The sequence below is a fragment of the Micropterus salmoides genome, unplaced genomic scaffold (assembly GCF_014851395.1).
Source record: "Micropterus salmoides isolate LMB-PRFRI ecotype aquatic unplaced genomic scaffold, ASM1485139v1 Ms_hic_scaffold_11, whole genome shotgun sequence".
Classification (NCBI taxonomy): Eukaryota; Metazoa; Chordata; class Actinopteri; order Centrarchiformes; family Centrarchidae; genus Micropterus; species Micropterus salmoides.
This window is the reverse complement of record NW_024040152.1, coordinates 27,078,936-27,096,722: the sequence shown is the minus strand read 5'-3', so window position 1 is coordinate 27,096,722 and position 17,787 is coordinate 27,078,936. Positions and strand designations below refer to the sequence as shown.

The window sequence follows — 17,787 nt, the reverse complement described above, 5'->3', positions numbered from 1 at the left end:
CTCAAGTAGCCATGATTAGTCGATATGAAAATAGAGAAGATCACCCAAGCCTAATGAGAATGCAGGTTTAAAGCAACATTATGCTATTTTACCTTAAAATAAAAGCTTCATAATCATTGTGATGGTACACTGACTTGTAATAGGGAGAATGGTGACTCTTTCATTCCCATTCGGCACCCCAAATGCCTGTTCTTGCACTTTGTAACATGGGTTGAGTTTTCCCGCAGTTTCTTGCGAGAAGTGTGTAGCACTATGTCACACACCACCAACAATGGGTCTTCAGCTAAGAAGAAGCTAGCTTATTTTTCTCAGTATGCATCTATAATATTTTCAATCTACTCCCTGCTCACACAGGACTCACAATATATGACAGCAAAATAGCAATATGGAGCACTGAAATGATGGCCTCATGCTCGCGGTGTAGACACCAACACTCCCCCAGTGCTCCAAGCTCCCAGTCTGGGCAGAGTCAGCTAATAGGACCGCTAGCTAACTGACTGGCTAAGTGAGCAAACAGCAGCTACAATTAGCAGCTGTTACTTCTGCAATAAATGAAAAGCTATTTGTCCATCAGGAAATCAGTGAGAGTTGAAGACGAGAGAGGACATCGGAGGGAAAATCTATATTTTCTCCATAAAATATGATTCAGATCAGAGTCCTGGTCGGTGTCGCTGTAAATCACCTTGGTACGACAGTGGTGTAAAAGTTGTTACATAATGTTGCTTTAAGTGGCAATGCCTTTAAAATGAGAGATGATTTGACTGCAGTATCTGCCATGCTCATTCAAATTTGCTTCAAAGTGAACATTACTGAACCGTACCTGAGAAATGATTTGCTTTGTTTAAGATCACTTCTTCTGGTTAATAACAGACAGTGAGTGAGAAGGTGAATAAAAACTTAAAGAGTAGTTTGTCTTAATTAAGGTTTATTAGAGGGTAAGTGGAAATCAAAGCTCCATCATGTGTTTTTGGTCAAAAAGCAGCTTCAGAGCACCACGGTATAGATTCCACTTTGATGCTTAATGTTTAACTGGTTCTTTGCTCAGTCAGCGCTGCTTTCTGATAGTGTGTAAAAATTCCCTTTTCTTATCGGTATCTAACTTCTACTGAGGGAACATTGCTGTTAGGATGCATTTAAAACCTTCCTCTTACCTGTGCACCGAGGCTGAACTAATTTAGCGCCATTAGGTTGATTCAGGCTGCGGGCAAAAAAAAATAAAAGGAATTTCCATCAAATTGGCACAGTGTGAGTGGTTTATGATGGGCAGGTTAGCTGTGCTTTATTGGAGCCTGTTTTGGTGTAGTTGTCATCAGCAGGCGTCATGACTCATACCAGCCTGTCCAGCATCTAGGGTTGTCTCCATGCAGCACTTCCTGTTTGCATTGCTTTTCCACTGAAGGGCAAACACCACCGTCAGCTGTGCGACTCTTAAAAGCCCATTATGGCTCCATTACCTGCCCCAGTCAGCAAAACAGACCCCCTCTATCTGCCTGTCTGCCTGTTCAGTCCTGACTCCGTCTGGGTCAGTGTTTCTTCATCATCCCAGGGTGAACTGAGGAGAAATGAGCTGCAGTTGTAGATGGAAACCCAGGAGAGCCAGAAAAACGTGGGATGGACGTCACCGTGGTTGCCTGACCAGCCATTATGGTGCAGGGTAGCTTAAAGGGCCATATGGGTAGTTTTGCATGTTTTAGCCCATTACTATATGCTTTTATATAGATGGATTATAGATGCGCATTTGGTGTGAAAGCCCTTTAAAGATTTCTTAAAAATGACCTAATCCATTGAAAAAACCCTTTTAACAATGCTTGGCAACACGGCATTTCACCTAGTCACAATTCAGTTCATTCTAAACAGGTTCAGATATCAGGGGATGCTTTAGAGAAAATGGTTGGCAGGAATGTGAAGCCTTTGTGAAATGTTGATAATGGGTATAGATTTGCACACAAAAAACCTGGTCAAGGTCATTCAAGGACAGACACTCACTTTATGTAAGCTGTAAGGCTGTCAGGAATACAAAGAGAAAACAAGGACGCAAGTGTGAAGAGGGTTTTGGCTGTGTAAAGACTGGCTTGTATTTAGTCTGTTTTTGTGCTTCAGCCTCTTCCTACACCAACTGTAGAGGACTTTAATAATATATAAACAACATTATAGGTCAATCTGCCGGTTGTAGAGGAGAAATAAAGTTTTCAAAATCAGCGAACTGTGGTATATGGCTGCTGGCTATAACAGGTGCAAAAGCCCTGCACCCAGGAATTAATGAAGGAAGGAAGTAATGCATGTAGTTAATCAATACAATCCTCATTGTTCTCTTACAGGATTCATAGAGCAGTTATGAAAGCAATACTTCAGAAAAGCCAATATTTTTAAACAATGTATACTATATTTATTTTTTATTGAACTCTGCATGAACTATTACACAGCATTTCTCAAACCATTTCAACTTAATCATTTTAACTTAATTAGATATAACTTAACTGTGTGTCCCATATAAACTCAGTCTATGTTTGACAGTGCCGCAAGATGAGGCACAGTTGTAGTCAGTGTTGAAGCTGAAGCAATTCAAAAAAACTTCTGCAGACTTGCCTTTAGCATCTAATGCAACAGGCTGATAACATTCCTTGGCTGTGTACTAAAAACGTGTGCCAACCAGCTAGTTGATGTTTTTACCGTGTGCTCCGCCCCCTCCTGTTCACGCTGTCCACCCACGACTGCATCCCCCAAAATGAAGAGAACTCGTGTGTAAACTGTGACACCACCATCATCGGCCGGTTCAAACAACAATGAGACTTATATTGAGAGGAAATCGAACATCTTGCAGAGTGCACATAGAGCAACCTACTGCTCCACGCAGCAAAAATAAGGAGCTGATCGTTGAGTTCAGGAAACAGGAGGTAAAGACACACACTCCTGTCTACATCAGTGGTGCCGAGGTAGAGCAGGTGAGCAACTTTAGGTTACTGTGAATCAGCATCACAGAGAACATGTCATGGTCATGTCACATCTCCACGCTGGTGAAGAAAGCTCAGAAACAGCAGTTGTTCTTAATGAAACTTAAGAAGACAAAATTCCTGTGCCAAATTATTGTAAACTTTTACAGAGGAGCAGTAGATAGCATCCTGACTGGAAACATCACAAACTGGCATCAGTGATATTGGCCAGGTGAGGTGCCTATGCAGAGCCCAAAGGATGCTAAAAGACAGTACCCACCCCAGCCGCAGCCTGTTCACCCTGCTGCCATCTCACAAGACATACAGAAGTATTCGCTGTCGTACCACCAGACTACTGAACAGCTTCTTACTAAAGGCTTTGAGACTCCTCAATTCATCGTCAGCACTCCACCATGGAAAATTGTTTTCTTTCTACAACTTGTTATTTATCCATAATCTATTGTATATAATTTTTGTATATAACATTTATTTTTGTGATTGGCATAAAGGGAACTACATCTTAATCTCATTATACAACACTGTGTTGTAAAATGATAAATAAATCTACCTTGTACCTTCAATGTTGTCCTCTGCAGTATGTGAAATGCCCACATGCATCAGTTCATTTGGTATTCATTACTTCTCAAGGTCATACTTGAGCTTCTTTCAAGGAAATTGAATGATATTGGTGTGAGCCAGTTATCACTTATTTCATACACTATGTGCTTCCTCTGTAATTGCTTTAGGGACCTTCTGGCTACTCTTGAAATCTTAAGGGTGGAACAGACTGCTTCAGTTAGCATTGATCTGGTCCCAGCCTGGTGGGGTTAGCCAGAGTGCTGTTCTTTACTACCGGCTGAGAGGCTTAAGACTTTCCACCTCTCTTTACGCTCGTTACTAACTCTGTAGAGAAGCTTATGAAAACAGATTCAAAACATGCTCTTTAGAAATTAGATTTTTCCCTGTGATGTCTTGTGAATATTTAAAATCTGGCGTAGTTTGTAAGGATGATGATGGAGTTAACGCAGCATTGTGTGATGTACACAGCTGGGTTTTTCATTTACTGACATGCCCTTCATCTGGCCTGTACCGCTCCCTTTACTTTCTTCAGTAATGATTGTATGTTCTGCCTTCTTCTGCTGGCTTCATTGTTTGCATTAAACACTGATGTTATATGTTTTCAGTGGATAAAAAGGTAGAAGGAGTAAACTATTATTGCTAAAACTGTATAGTTTAATAGGACTGTTATACCAAAATAATTTGCACCTTTGGAATAATCTTATGGAACTGGCTTGAAGCTAGTTCACATACTCCCTAATTCAGGTTTAGAAGGCTGTAGATTCTCCTCAAGAGGGAGCTGTTCAGGCAACGAAAGTTTAGTGTAGATCACATTTTATATACAAACTTCTTTACATAATGCATTAAAAACATTAAAAAAGAAAATTAATTAACTAAATTTTTTTCTATTAAAACATTAAGTCAGACGTGGTGGAGAACATACATCTTAACCCTGGAATCAACGGAAGTCAAAATCAGGTTTTATATCACCGGTTTGTTCCCATTATGTGGTGCTTTGTAACAAATTGCTTCTTCTCATGTTCTACCCACGCCAGTCTGCGCCACCTAGAGGAAAGGAAAGTCTTTTCAGTTGCAATTTAGAGCTGTAGATGTACAGTATATGGCGATGTCACAAAACATAATAACTGCACCTAAGCCTGCACGGCTACACTACACACACAACATTGACATATTTCTTGAAAAACTTTTTGCAAACATTTGTTTATTTACACATCTATCAAAGCAACACTGGTATTGATTTGCAGTCCTGTTTGCATCCACTTATTTAATCCAAGCCCAAATTCACTCTCTCTTTGATCTCCACCAACTCCTGAGGGAAATATCTGGCTCTTAAGCTGCTCTTGCACATTTTATTTTACTTACTTTACATTTATATTACATTTTATTGTGAAGCACTTTGTTATTTTTATCTGTGAAAGGTGCTATACAAATAAACTTTACTTACTTACTTACTTAATAAATGCTGCGTTATGTTCACCAGCTAGTTGCTAACCGTGTACTGGACAGGTAGTGTACAGTCGGTTTATCAGAACCCTTTTTACTTCGGCAGTAAAACCAAAACAACTGGCTAAAAGACGCTAAAACGCTCCAAATAGCTGAAAGTAGTCAGGTGTTGATTCTCCGTCAATTTAATCAACATGTAAATGATTGCTCATGTTTATACATTATCGTTTACAGTAGTTCATATTTACAGCCTATAGTCAGCAATGAGTTAACCTTCATAGACTGTCAAAATCATGCAAGGAAATGCTACTTACTGTATATCCTCCCGGCTGCCACCCTTCATTTGCCTTTTATTGCACCTTCAAAATCCATTGGTCACTTTAGCATCTGCACTGAACCTGTGCTTTTTTGCATGTGGGTTTCACTGTTTACCATCTATGCGTATGTGTTGTATATTCTCACTGAGATTATTGAAGAACTGCTGACTATGCATGCAACACAGAATTGAGAATATGTCCGAGCTTGTTCCTCTGCTGTGCATTTGTCAGTTGTACACATATAAGATTGCAGTGGCTCAGTCATTTGTCTCTGTGGCGGAGGCTGACACTCGCCGGTACAGGCCCTGGCACTGCCAACTTGAAGCACCTCCCCTTCTTCCCCCTCAAAAGCTGTGATTGTTGAAGGGCACCATCCATCACTGGACCAGTGTTCTTTGGTTTGACACCATTGTTCAGATTCTCCCCTTCTGTCCCCTCTCACCTCACTTTCTTGCCTCTGATGTCTTTGCTTCTCTTTCAGGTTTTTTCCTTTGATTGTCAGATGGATGAATTAATCTCAAGATCACTCAAAAATGCGAAAGCTACAACACGTACTGCATGCAAATGTGTTAATATAATTCGGCACATGCGTTCCTCACATCTGCAGCTTTCCTGATTGATTGCATGAAGACACACACACACACACACACACCATCTATCTGTGCATTCTGCATTTGTGTGCCATGTTGTAAGAGATTGTGTCTCAGTGTTGCCATGAGTTCAGGAGACCACGTCATCTGGCCTTGACCATCTGGCAGGACAATCACCGAGTGTGTATGTGTGTTAGCAGCTGGGTCTGTGGCTACAGGAGTCCGGGGGGGTGGGTGTTGGAGTACAAACGTACTACCATAGCTACTGCATCCCATATGTCAGACAAGATGAACTGGAGTCCTTTCCCCTCAGAGAAAAAAACAACCAACTCAACTTGAAATGGAAGTATAGCTGTGGATAAGTGACAGTTATCTGTGGCCGTGGTTAGACATATTTTTTATCCAGAAATATCCAGATCGTGTCTAGATCCAGCTGCGACGGATTACAGTTAACACCTGGCAATAGATTGCAGTCACAAGTGTATCGCCATTGGCTTCACTGCTCACATTTGGCATCTGTCACAGTGGTTCCACTGATAAAATTAAACAGAAAGATCCGCATTCATGCTCACCTAGCACAGCTGGCGAAGACCACTGTGTCTATTTGGTACCTCGCCTTGGGTCCAAATTAAAAATACCTTGTCTGAGTTGCTTGGCATCGTAAAATCAACAGAATTTTCATCTGTGTAAGAAATATTTGTTAAATTTCATGCACAGTTAACCAAGTGGTCCTTCTATGCAATAAAGGACACATTATAGTTCATACTTCACTACACTATGTGGTCACATGTGGTTTTGACCATCTGCCAAACGTTGCCTGAGCAATTGGATGTCAATTACCACATTTACACTTGGCCTTTCCATGTGTTTTGAGCTGATCAGATGTTTATCGAAAATCAAAAAAAAACAAGTTTGAAGGTGGACCTACCAAGATTTGCAATTAGCAAGACTGATGCAGTCAGATTCGTGAGCTGCCTAACGCAGACACAAAATGTTGTGGTGGCAAGTAATAGTGTAAAAAAAGTGTCTTGACTGTCATCTGGATTTTAACAGAGACGTTTTATAGAGGAGACACGCCACTCAATCACATCCTCAGTACAGCTCATGGTGGTTATCCCGCCCCTCCCACTAGAAAGCCAATCATCCGCTATTAACAGCCAAAGTGGGAAACATATTTCAGCCAATCGTGTAGTTCCACTGACGTAAGGGTCTGTTTCACTTCTACTGCGCGTGCGTGGAAGTGGTGATGCATGCTTAGTATAAGTATAACCAGTAAGGAAAAACGCTTTTTAAAACATTATTTTGGGGCAAAGTCGTCAAACCTTTTCAGCTATTTTTATTAGATTTTACTGCTGATTCTATTCATATAGTTCATCATTCATATAGGAGCCTGGTCTTGTTAGTCCGAAATAGCTGCCCGGGGGCGTTGCCAAGACGGCGGCCGAGTGGCATGACTTGCCTCTAAGGGACTTTATTTTTTATCCAGATTTGTGACACTTGAAATGACATATGCTAAAGAAATCAATGGTTCCTCAGTGCTTTTGGGTGCACCTGTTATAAAGCTGTCTGCTGTATCCACCTCAATTCATCTTCCCCCAGCAAATGAAGCTGTCCCATATCAGCTGCTTTATAGCCGTGCTCTGGTGCAATATAAACCTTTCATGTCTTGCTCGTGTGTGAAAATACTGATCAACACTAGGCAGAGCTATGCAGGGTTAATACCATCCTGCACTTACTCATGCAGTTTTTGCCATCTTGATTTTTGTGACACTTTCTGTATTATTCAGAAGGTTTTGAGGCCTCGAGTGCTTGACAGAGCAGACAGGTACAGAGATTGTGTTGATACCTAAAGTTCCAGTGTTCACAAAGAAGAAACCAAAGTGTAATGTCTCAGTTAAAGCCTTTGACACAATCACCCAGCTGGCTTACGACTTCAGGACATTAGTCATGTCCACTGCGTGTTTTGGCCTCTCATGTCTCCATGGGTGAGAAAACGTCCATGAGCACTACGCTGATGGCATCAACTAATGTTGAGCTCTATTCTTCTGCTGTGCTGTCCCACTGTCCTATTAGAGACACCCATTCATACTGGCTGCCAATGAAAACCTCATTCTCCACAAACATGTCTGTCATGACAGAGATATAGTACTGTGTTAATACACCAAGCTGATCTGACCAGATTCAAAATTAAGATTCAGAAGTGAGCTTAATATAATTTATATATAAATATAGTTAACCTCAAATCACAGTATCATGTATTACTGTGAGAATATTTTCTTAATATTGGAATGAATTTACAACAAGCTGAGTGATGACACATTGAATGGCACACGCACCTCTATTCGTGCGAGAGAAAACTTGTAAATGATTGATCCACTCTTGTCAAGAAAATAAGTGATTGAGAAAGAGGTGGAAAAAAAGTACAACAAGATAATAACTGTGATAGGGCTGATCCCGCATAGTCGAAGATTTGATGCTTTGATGGGTGGAGGCTGATTCGACTGTCAATCTCACAGTCGAAGCTTCGCAGCAAAACGAGGATCATGTCATTTTGGGGGGGGTGCTCAACATCTGATTTTACATTGAACTACCAGTTTTCTCCCAATAAGGTAACATAATGCTTAGCTTCACCAGTGTTGTATGCACCATGCCGGACGTTCGGATCATTTATCACCATTTAACACCACACAAAGAATATTTTATGTGTGGTGTCCTCAGGTAGTTAGGGAGAGCATTCCACAGACTGGGCAAGACTATAGGCACTATAGGCAAGACTTGACAATTCTGATTCAACTATGTAAATTCTTAGTCGGGGACAGCCCTAAACTGTTAATAGATGTTTGTCAGTAAACAAACTGACGTGAGGAGCTGTTTGTGATCACAGCTCGGGGCTTTCATTATATGTGGTAGCACTGCAAGGTTTGCCTCACAGCTGCTTAGGGAGATACAGATGCTATGACACAGCTGAATATATAATGGAGCTCGCAGCAAACGAGCCAAGCCAAATGTGGCTAATGCCTCATTTCTTGTATGCAATTTGGGGAAATTCAAACATGTTTGTTTGGTTTTGATTTGACATCCCAATGAGATGTTGATCTTAATATGTCTTGACTTTATCGTCATGGCATAACAGTGTGGTGGATTTTTTTATTTATTTGAATTACATCCTTCCCAATTTAAAGCCACAGCTCAAACTGAAGTTCAAAGGTCACGAACATGGCTTGGGTTATAAGAAGAGAGTGGCTCTGCTGAAGCTCTTATCTCACCCAGAACGATCTCTGGAGGACTAACGTCCTGAATGCCAAATGTGGTCTCAGAGACAGAGAGGGGCTTTTTTCTCTAGGCTTGTGGGTGCTTCAGATCCACCATGAATGCAGCAGCAGAAGGATTTTGGCCCCTGGGTGGGAGGTTTGGTCCAGGGCCACATAGCGATGAGTGTTTTTCAGAGGAATGCTTCCCGTGCCTCAGTCCCACCAGTCCTTGTTGTTGTCCCAGAAGCTGGGCTACACATCCTCTTCACACCGAGGAAGAGGAGGAAAAATGAGGAGATTGAAGCCCACTCCCTGCATACCTCTTCCCTTCTAGATGCTGATCTTTCCCCTCTTGCAGGGCACTGCATCTCTCGCTGAACAGATCAGACAGGCCATTAATGGTGCCTTCACCTAACTATTTAACCTGGATCATGCAGGGACAGAGGGAGTGATGATAATTGCTCTGGGCACTATAATCTGAGAGTCCAGTGTGGCCAATCACGTCAGTTGTCCCCTATAACTTCCCCAGAATCATCAGGCCATCTTGCCGCTTTAGTTGTTATAGAGACATCGTGGACTTGGACGTGGAATTAATCAAGACAAGGTAAAACGCCATATCTGGTCACCTTCAGACTGTGATAATGTTTTGGCTACATTACAAGGAGCTGAAAACATATTTTGAATGAGGCCAGTATATCTTGGTGCTAATAAAGGCAGGCCCACAGAGTGATACATTTGACAGCAGATTCTGACCTGACTGTCTTCTCCTCTGGTGGCTTAAGGACCCATCTGCTAAGCCAGAGATGGACAGGCCCGAGGAACTAGCATTATCTTGGGATTTTAACACATGATTAAATCCAGTATTTATGAAGGAGGCCAACAAAGTGAAGGCAACACACTCGGCAGACCCCCACATCTCTCTGCAGTGTCAGACTGCTGGATAATTGGCACTTAGAGTTGTTTACAAGTTGTACTTCTTTTGCTTAACCTAATGTGGTGAAGCACTATACAGAGGAAACAGACAGATGCAGCATCATATTTGTCCTTTTAATCCCCCGTCTCCTTCATTTGTGTTTATTAGAATCTTAGCAAACAGTAAAATAATCCAAGTATGACATGAAAAGCTTATTCCCTTCTCTTTTAAATACCCTTAAATGCTTCCAATGGAAGCACACCGACGCTCAACCGTCATCTGCCATGGTGAAATTGAGAGTTTTAAGTAGGGTTGTGCTATGTCTACAAAATTTCCAAGTGCATGTGTTACCTCGCACAGACTTCACTCGTTTAAAAACTTGGTAGCCTATGACGTTACAAGTCGCGGTGGTTATTTAACAGGCACGGACCAGGTAACGGTAAAGCAGCATTGAACACACAGTGTGCAGATGTTGGTTTTGGTTGTTTGATAGGCAGAAAGTGGAGTAGATGGGGGGGGGGCAAGCCGGCTTGTTTACCTAAGGTGTAGGGCTTTGTGTGTGGTGAGAAGAGAAATCTGAGGAAGGTGTGAAGCATATTTATAATTTATAATAATAATGTTCGTGGTGATTAAAACCTGCTTTTCATTATAGGTATAAGGTGATATATATTATAGGTATTAGGTGAAAAATGCCTGCTCAACCTTCAACCATCTGTCAGCCGTCGGCGATGAATGATGGCATCGTCTATTGTCCCAACCCTAGTTTACAGCTGTCCTTTGTCTTCTAATCACACTGAAAACATTTACTAAAGACTATTAAAGACTGGTTAGGTGTGCTGAGGGTATTACTGGGCTCTGCTAGGTTTTTGATTGATTGCCTTGACTTGTGGAAGTTGTTATTAAACTAAAGGGAAGATCGAGTCATGGAGGAGTGTCAGTGTGTGACTGAGTGTAATTTAGACAGTGAGTCTCGGCCTAACAAAGGCCAGCACATTGAGGAGCACAGGCTGTCACACAGATGTCAGTGACCCAACCACTGGCACGACGTGGCTTCAAAAGAGCTACATTCTGTCAGGTTCATCTTACAATTAGCACTGTCATAGCTAAACTCAGTAGAGCAGGCTTCACAGAAGGAATGCTTATAATAGGAGCGGGGATTTTCAGTGAATTTATCATAGAAAATGAGCGTTAAAAAAAACAACTTTGTGAGAGCATGTAGATATCCATAAGGCACAAAGAAACCAACAAGAACATCTTGTCCTCCCAGATGCAGTATCCAGCATGCTGTGCTTGTCGTATTACAATAAATGCATTTCCATCGGCGTACACCAGGATACTGTCCCAATTTTCTGCCTCTCCCCATGAAACAAACATGTGAAACTATAAGAATATAGATTTAAGGGACTGTGAACTGGAAGCTAACTATCCTATTTTGCTAGAACTTATCTAAGCTTAATAATCTTTCACAAATGCATGTTTTGTTCTAAATTATCTTTGTTAACACATTGCTGTTTTGTTTTATTCAATTTATTATAAAACAGTATATTTTCTTAATGGAGGTTTGGTTTGCAGATACTGAAAACAGCTAATCATAATCACAAGAGGAAATTAAATGATCATTATTATTATTTAATGGACCTCTGTTGGCATCCAGTGGACACCAACAACACTGATCACTATCTCATACAGTGTACGGTGGGTGATAATGGACACCAATAACAGTCTTTTCCTCACTATACAAATGAATATGCTATCTAATCAGAGATCCTGTAAAATTACTGAAAAAGAAACAACACAATGATAAATCCCAGCAACAATGATAATATTACTGTGTCATTTGTGTTGGGGGCTTGAAAACAATTCTGTTTTAGTCGCTTAGTCGTCCACCATCCTTTCTCCTCAAGCAGTTAAAAATGTACAGGGGAGGATTTTTGTTTTTCCACAAAAGTGTATGGGCTCTAGAGTGTGTTCTGATTAGCCAGAAATGTCAGCGCCTACTCTGTAATCACTGAGTCATCAGCATTGATCAACAATCCGATCAATCCCCAACACATGTATTATGGTCGTTGTGTGCCTGGAGCGCTAAAACCCTGACTTAATGCACATTTAATAAAAGCACCCATGGAGTAAGCTGATCAGCACATAACTTGACTGTAGAGGACGGTTAAAGTTCAGCCATGTCAGGATGTTTTTCTCTCCATTTCATTGCTATTTTAGTGGCGTATGGTAGCAACAATGGGCCTAGAAAAGGGAGCAACAGGTGATGGATGATGTCCAGGATATACTCTGCTCTTTGTGGTAAAATAACAGCCAACAGAGACTCTCCTGAGAGGGTACAACATTATAACGTTCAGTTGCTAACAAAGCCTGAGGAGTTATATTTCGCATACTGTAAACAAATTATAAAAAAAAGTATATACGCTGGCTTCCAGCTAAGCAGTAGAGAGCCACTCATGACACCTTAACTTTAAGAGTTTGAGTCAAAACTCAGGGAGTGCATGCAGACCTTCTGCTGCAGGGGTAAAGTAGCTTTAAACCAGTTTGCTGAATTAATGACATAGCATTGGGTCTGTATCAAGACTTTTACTTTACTTTTAGCCACCATGTCTGATTCCCTTTCCTCCATGGATTTGAATCAAGCCCACAGAGACACATCCACATTTTTGCCATCAGAATCATTTAAAATGTGCTATAATCACATAACAGTTTCACACAAAGTTTCTTTAATCGCAGCTCCTCTTTGAACAAAACCTGACTTGACATCGTATTTTTGCTGATTTCGTTCTTTCATTTCATTGAACAGTTATGCTTTTCAGGAATTCATTCAATCTTTTAAAGCAGCTGTTAAACATTTTAGCAGTTTACAATGAGGGCTTTTAGTGTCTCAAAATGGACTCTAAAATTGCTTTGTCACCTTCACAAGAATGACATTTTTGAGGAAATGAGACACACTGAGTAGTTGGACTCAGTTTGGGTGGTCTTGACTACAACACTACTAGATACTGCAGCTGTGCGACCTGTGGCCAGGCAGTGGGATTATGGACGGGCTAAAGAAGCCACCACAGTAGCAGTAGTATTAAAGTGGTGTTAAAAGGTGTTAAAACACCTTTTTAAGGAGGATTTTTGCTGTCTTGACCTGTTAGGCCTTTGTTGGAGCGCTGCGCCCAAAATGAAGAAAAGAGCTCCCATTGTGCAGTGAAGCAGCTGATTAGATTTTGGTCAGTCCATCATCAATAACAGTAAATTTACATTTATATCTGTCTCCCTTTGCTGATCTTCCTCACAAGTTTTTAATGCTCAAAAATCCTCATGCAGGCATGGTGGGCGACAGGTCCATATCATCACACCTCAGACTCGCTTCTAGATAAACGTACATTATAATAAACAGAATTTTCACAAAGGCGTGGTGACCTTATATTTGGAGCAGTGAATTGTGCATGACAAACAGTGGTTACTCAGGGTCCCCCTCTTCAAAAGAAAAATGATTTCATATTTTAATGTCTTTTTTATATTTGCACCTACTCTTCATCTATATTCACATTTGATGCATGACTTCCTGATAAACTCATTGGACCAAATAATGAAAGATTATTTTTCTGATATTGCCTTGTTTTAGAAGTCATTCCATCTTCAGTTGTAATACATATCATACAGCATAGAACTAGCATCTACTCTGCACCCGGGAACAGCAGCCTCAGAGCTCTCAGGCCCGGAATTAGATGAGTGTCACCGTGCATTGGGTTGAAAATCCATACTTATAGGAGTTATTTTAGTGACACTGGACCTTTTGTTCCTCTGTAAAAACTATGCAGCTCCGACAACAGGCCACTGTTTCAGCCAATATTAGCATGCAGATTCTCTGGTGTAGTGCTACACCATTTCTGCCAGTACAGTGCGTATATTGTTTTTGGAGGCAGGAATGCACTGGATGTCCTCTGCTGTGGGAGCTGGCTGACTTAATGGATAGCTGTCAAAGTGAGAAGCAGCTGTATTTCCATCTCACTGGACCTAGTACACTGGAACATGCATTGCTTTTATATGGTTGAACTTGAAAAATTTAACCTATGCTAATGAAGGGAGAGGAGATCTGATGCACTACACAGGGGTGACTCTGCTGCAAAAGGTGGTGCAGCCTCTTCTGTAAAATTGTGTGAATCCACTAACAGTTATATTACTGTGATAAACATTTTTGTTTAAGCCCACTAATGCATTGTGCTCCAGTCAAATCAAGCTGGGAATTGTGAGCACACCTGTTGATTTTGCCTCAAACGTCTGCACCAGAAGATAGAGAGATAAAACACTGACTCAGGGATAAAAGAGTACTTAGGAATTTAAGATGTTTCAGTTGTGCATGTCTTTATTCTCACATTTCTACACGTTTTCTGTTCAGCAGGTAAGGTTCATTCAAGTTAAAATGTGAAATGATAGCTCTGCTGGTCTCTGCTGCAGCAGGAAGGGCACAGTCTTGTCAAAAGAGTCATTGTGCTGCAGTGGCTTGTTATGTGCCATGCAGGCCCAAGCCCATAGATGACCCTTGTTGTTTCTGCACAGGCCTGGGTGAGGCAGATGCGAAGCAGAACAATGGCTGCGTCTCGGAGAAGCCGGCGGTGACTGACTCCACGGGCACTGAGAGCCCCCACCAGCCCTGGACCCCCGCCAGCACAGCTGACCCTGACGCCGCCATACCACGCCCCCACCTGGTCCGCCTCTTCTCCCGAGATGCCCCGGGCCGAGAGGACAACACCTTCAAAGAGCGACCCTCCGAATCGGACGAGCTGCAGACCATCCAGGAACACAGCGGAGCGGGTTCAGAGTGCGGGTCGGAGAGCCCCGAACAGGATCTAGAATAGGCTAGCTTTTTTTTTTTTTCTCCCTCCCTGTCTTTTCTCTTTTCCCTCATCTGTCTTTCTGTCTCTCATTTAAGAGAGAGAGGCAAGAACCCCACATTTGACAAATATAAATATACTACCAACCACTTCTACAGCCATGGCATCTGCAAGCAGCTCTGCACAGGCCGCCTTCGGGCTGGGCCGGAGGAAGAAGAACCCCGGCCTCCTGGACCAGATTGGAAAGTTCTTTGGAGGGGACAAGAAGAGGAAGAGCAAGGTGAGGAAGCAGGGAGAGTCGTGGTGAAAGCTCAGTTCATTCTGCTGATTTACTCTCAGAACCATTTTTTACTTCTGATTGTTTAACAGATTTTGTAAGAAATTATTGCAACATATTTGTCTTATAGATTTGTGTTGGTTTTACTATTGTTTTTATGGTGAACCGAAGTCAGACATTGTCCTATGATTCACATTAACTGTCTAATAGGTTATGATTTGACACTGGATAATGACTTTGGGTGGGCAATGTTTTATTCTTAATTGTTTATTACAAAGAGGCTGTGATTTTGAATGATTTGAGGAAACATTTCTATATTGTTCTGTTGTTTTTCCTTTTTTTTTGAATGGTACTGACATTGGTAGCATTTTTCTCTTCAGTTAAAATTAATGTATCTGTTGTAGATGTGCTTTGGTGGAGTTGTTCACTTGTCGCTGCCGTTATGCAGTTTGTTTATAAGATCATTTGTCAAAGTAAAGAACAGGTACTTCCCTAATTGATGATGATGATGATGATGATGATGACGACGTGAGAGATGGGGGTAATTAATGATGTTGTAGAGGCATTAGGTACTCCGCAGAGTTCATACGGCTTTGTAGAGAGCTAGTCTCTTTGATTTCTATCTCTGGGGTAATGTTTAAACATCTGTAATAATTCACCCCCAGGGAGGTACTTCACTGTTTGCACGGTAAAGTAGTCTGCTATGTCACTTTCAAAGTTAATGATCACATTATGCTATAAATGATCAAAGAGGTGGATATTAACATATAATGATATATAGTAGAGTAGGAGCATATTACCATCCCGTTAGGGAATATATACAAGAGTCTATTCTATAAAGTAAGAACAGGCTGATCTTCTCTTGCAAACAAGTGATTATGAGGCATTAGAGCCTGCATTGCTTTTACATTTTGTACTCTAGTGTTGTCAAGATACCATCATTTTGTTTTGACCATTAGTAAATATAAAAACTTTACTCATCAGACACGTTTTTAGGTTGGTGTCCAATTAGTTTTCGTCTTTGCTTTGGTATGGAAATTTTTGTACATTTGTACTCTTGGATCCACTTCCAGACATGATGGGCTGCTTGGCACTGTTGCCACAGCTATTAAGAACCAGACTGCAGCTCTGTCGGTTCAACCCCTTTTCAGGCCATGGGCCTTGCACTCAGTGATGCCCTCTGGAGGTGACGGTGAAATGGAATTTCAGCTTCAGCACCACATGCGGTGAAAATATAGTGTTCACCTACAGCATTGATAACACATTCATTTGGTTGGTTTAGTTATCCTGACAACACTACTGCAACACGCTAAAGCTAAAACCCAAAGCCTCTTGTAGTGCTTTTAGAAAGAGGAAATACAACTGTTGCTATATGTGTTCCATCATGAGTCATGTCTGCTCATTTTGGCCACTGTCTTAAAACATGGACTATACTGATATTGGTTTAAAAGAGGAGCTGTAGTACAGTAAACCACAGCTGAGGACAAAAGCACCTTCTTTTTTTCTGTCCAGCCAACCCTGCAGAGTGCCAGTCACAGTGCTTTGGCAAGGTAATCGCAAAGAAATGATTCAGCAGTATGAAAATATGCATTTCCCCCCACGCCTTATATCAACTATGAAAAGGTGTTCAGCGTAAGATTCAGGATAAAAATGATTTATATATACTGTATGCTACAACTCTTTTTGCTTTAATGTCATTCATGAAATGTTCAGGGAAAATGTCAACAGAACAAATTGTGAATCATTCAGTGTTATGCTGGTGACTCGTTTGCTGCCATATTTCTTTGATTTTCATATTCTTAATGCCATAAAATTGTACATTGCGCTCCATATTGATGACAAGTGTACCAAAACAAAGTTGTTGAAATATATATTTATGTATTCACCAAGGGTTTGCCTTCAAATGATGAGTGTTCACATGTCAAGTGAATGACAGTTCGCCCCGCCTCTGTTGCCTCCAGTTAAAAAAAAAAAATCAACCTGCACTAACCTTCTGCTGCAAACACTTATTTTTTCCAGCAAGACGTCATCATGATATTTTTTTGCTTTAATATCTGATCTACTTTGTCTGGCTGAGTGCAGATTCTACATTCTTTGACTTCTAGGCTGCTGTATTGTGGGAAACATTGTGTCATTGTTTTCTGTTTGATCTTGAATATGCATGCTTACTTAAGTGATCCTGTTTTAATATTTGGCAGGTGTGTAGCCATTTACTGATCTCTCGTGCTTTTTATGTTCTTCGTCTGATTTATATCCATAATTTTCAGTCCAAGCCGGATGGGCTTTGAGAAAATGTTAAGACCGTTAGCAAGAGATGATTCATAAATTGTGAGGTGATGCCAAAAACGACAAACTCCAGTCTCAGGACATGAAACAACTGCAGGAAATCTGCATTTGAATCATCATTTCAATTTACAGGGATAATTATGTGGTAATTGGAGGGGAAATTAGGTTTGCATGAATGCTGGATATTCAAGCAAAAATTAAGACTCATAAAGAACAGAGAACATTTTGTACTCTTAATTTGCATAATCATTTGTTGAATGACAGAGAGTCAGTCATATAAGGCAACATATTAATATGATTACTGCATATGAATCGGGCTTTAGCGGAACAGCTCACAGTCAAAACCAAAACTCGTGCGATACTAACCCCCAGTGT

General features: G+C 41.0%; 1 protein-coding gene across 1 annotated transcript in view; it reads left to right on the top strand.

The window, feature by feature from the left end:
* LOC119898295 (myelin basic protein-like) overlaps positions 1–17,787 on the top strand; it is a 67,854-nt gene that overhangs the window by 34,858 nt on the left and 15,209 nt on the right. Inside the window, exons 4-5 of the mRNA XM_038712480.1 lie at positions 14,575–14,870; positions 14,950–15,129. Coding sequence (XP_038568408.1) covers positions 14,575–14,870; positions 14,950–15,129 — 476 coding nt within the window. The remainder of the gene's footprint in view (positions 1–14,574; positions 14,871–14,949; positions 15,130–17,787) is intronic.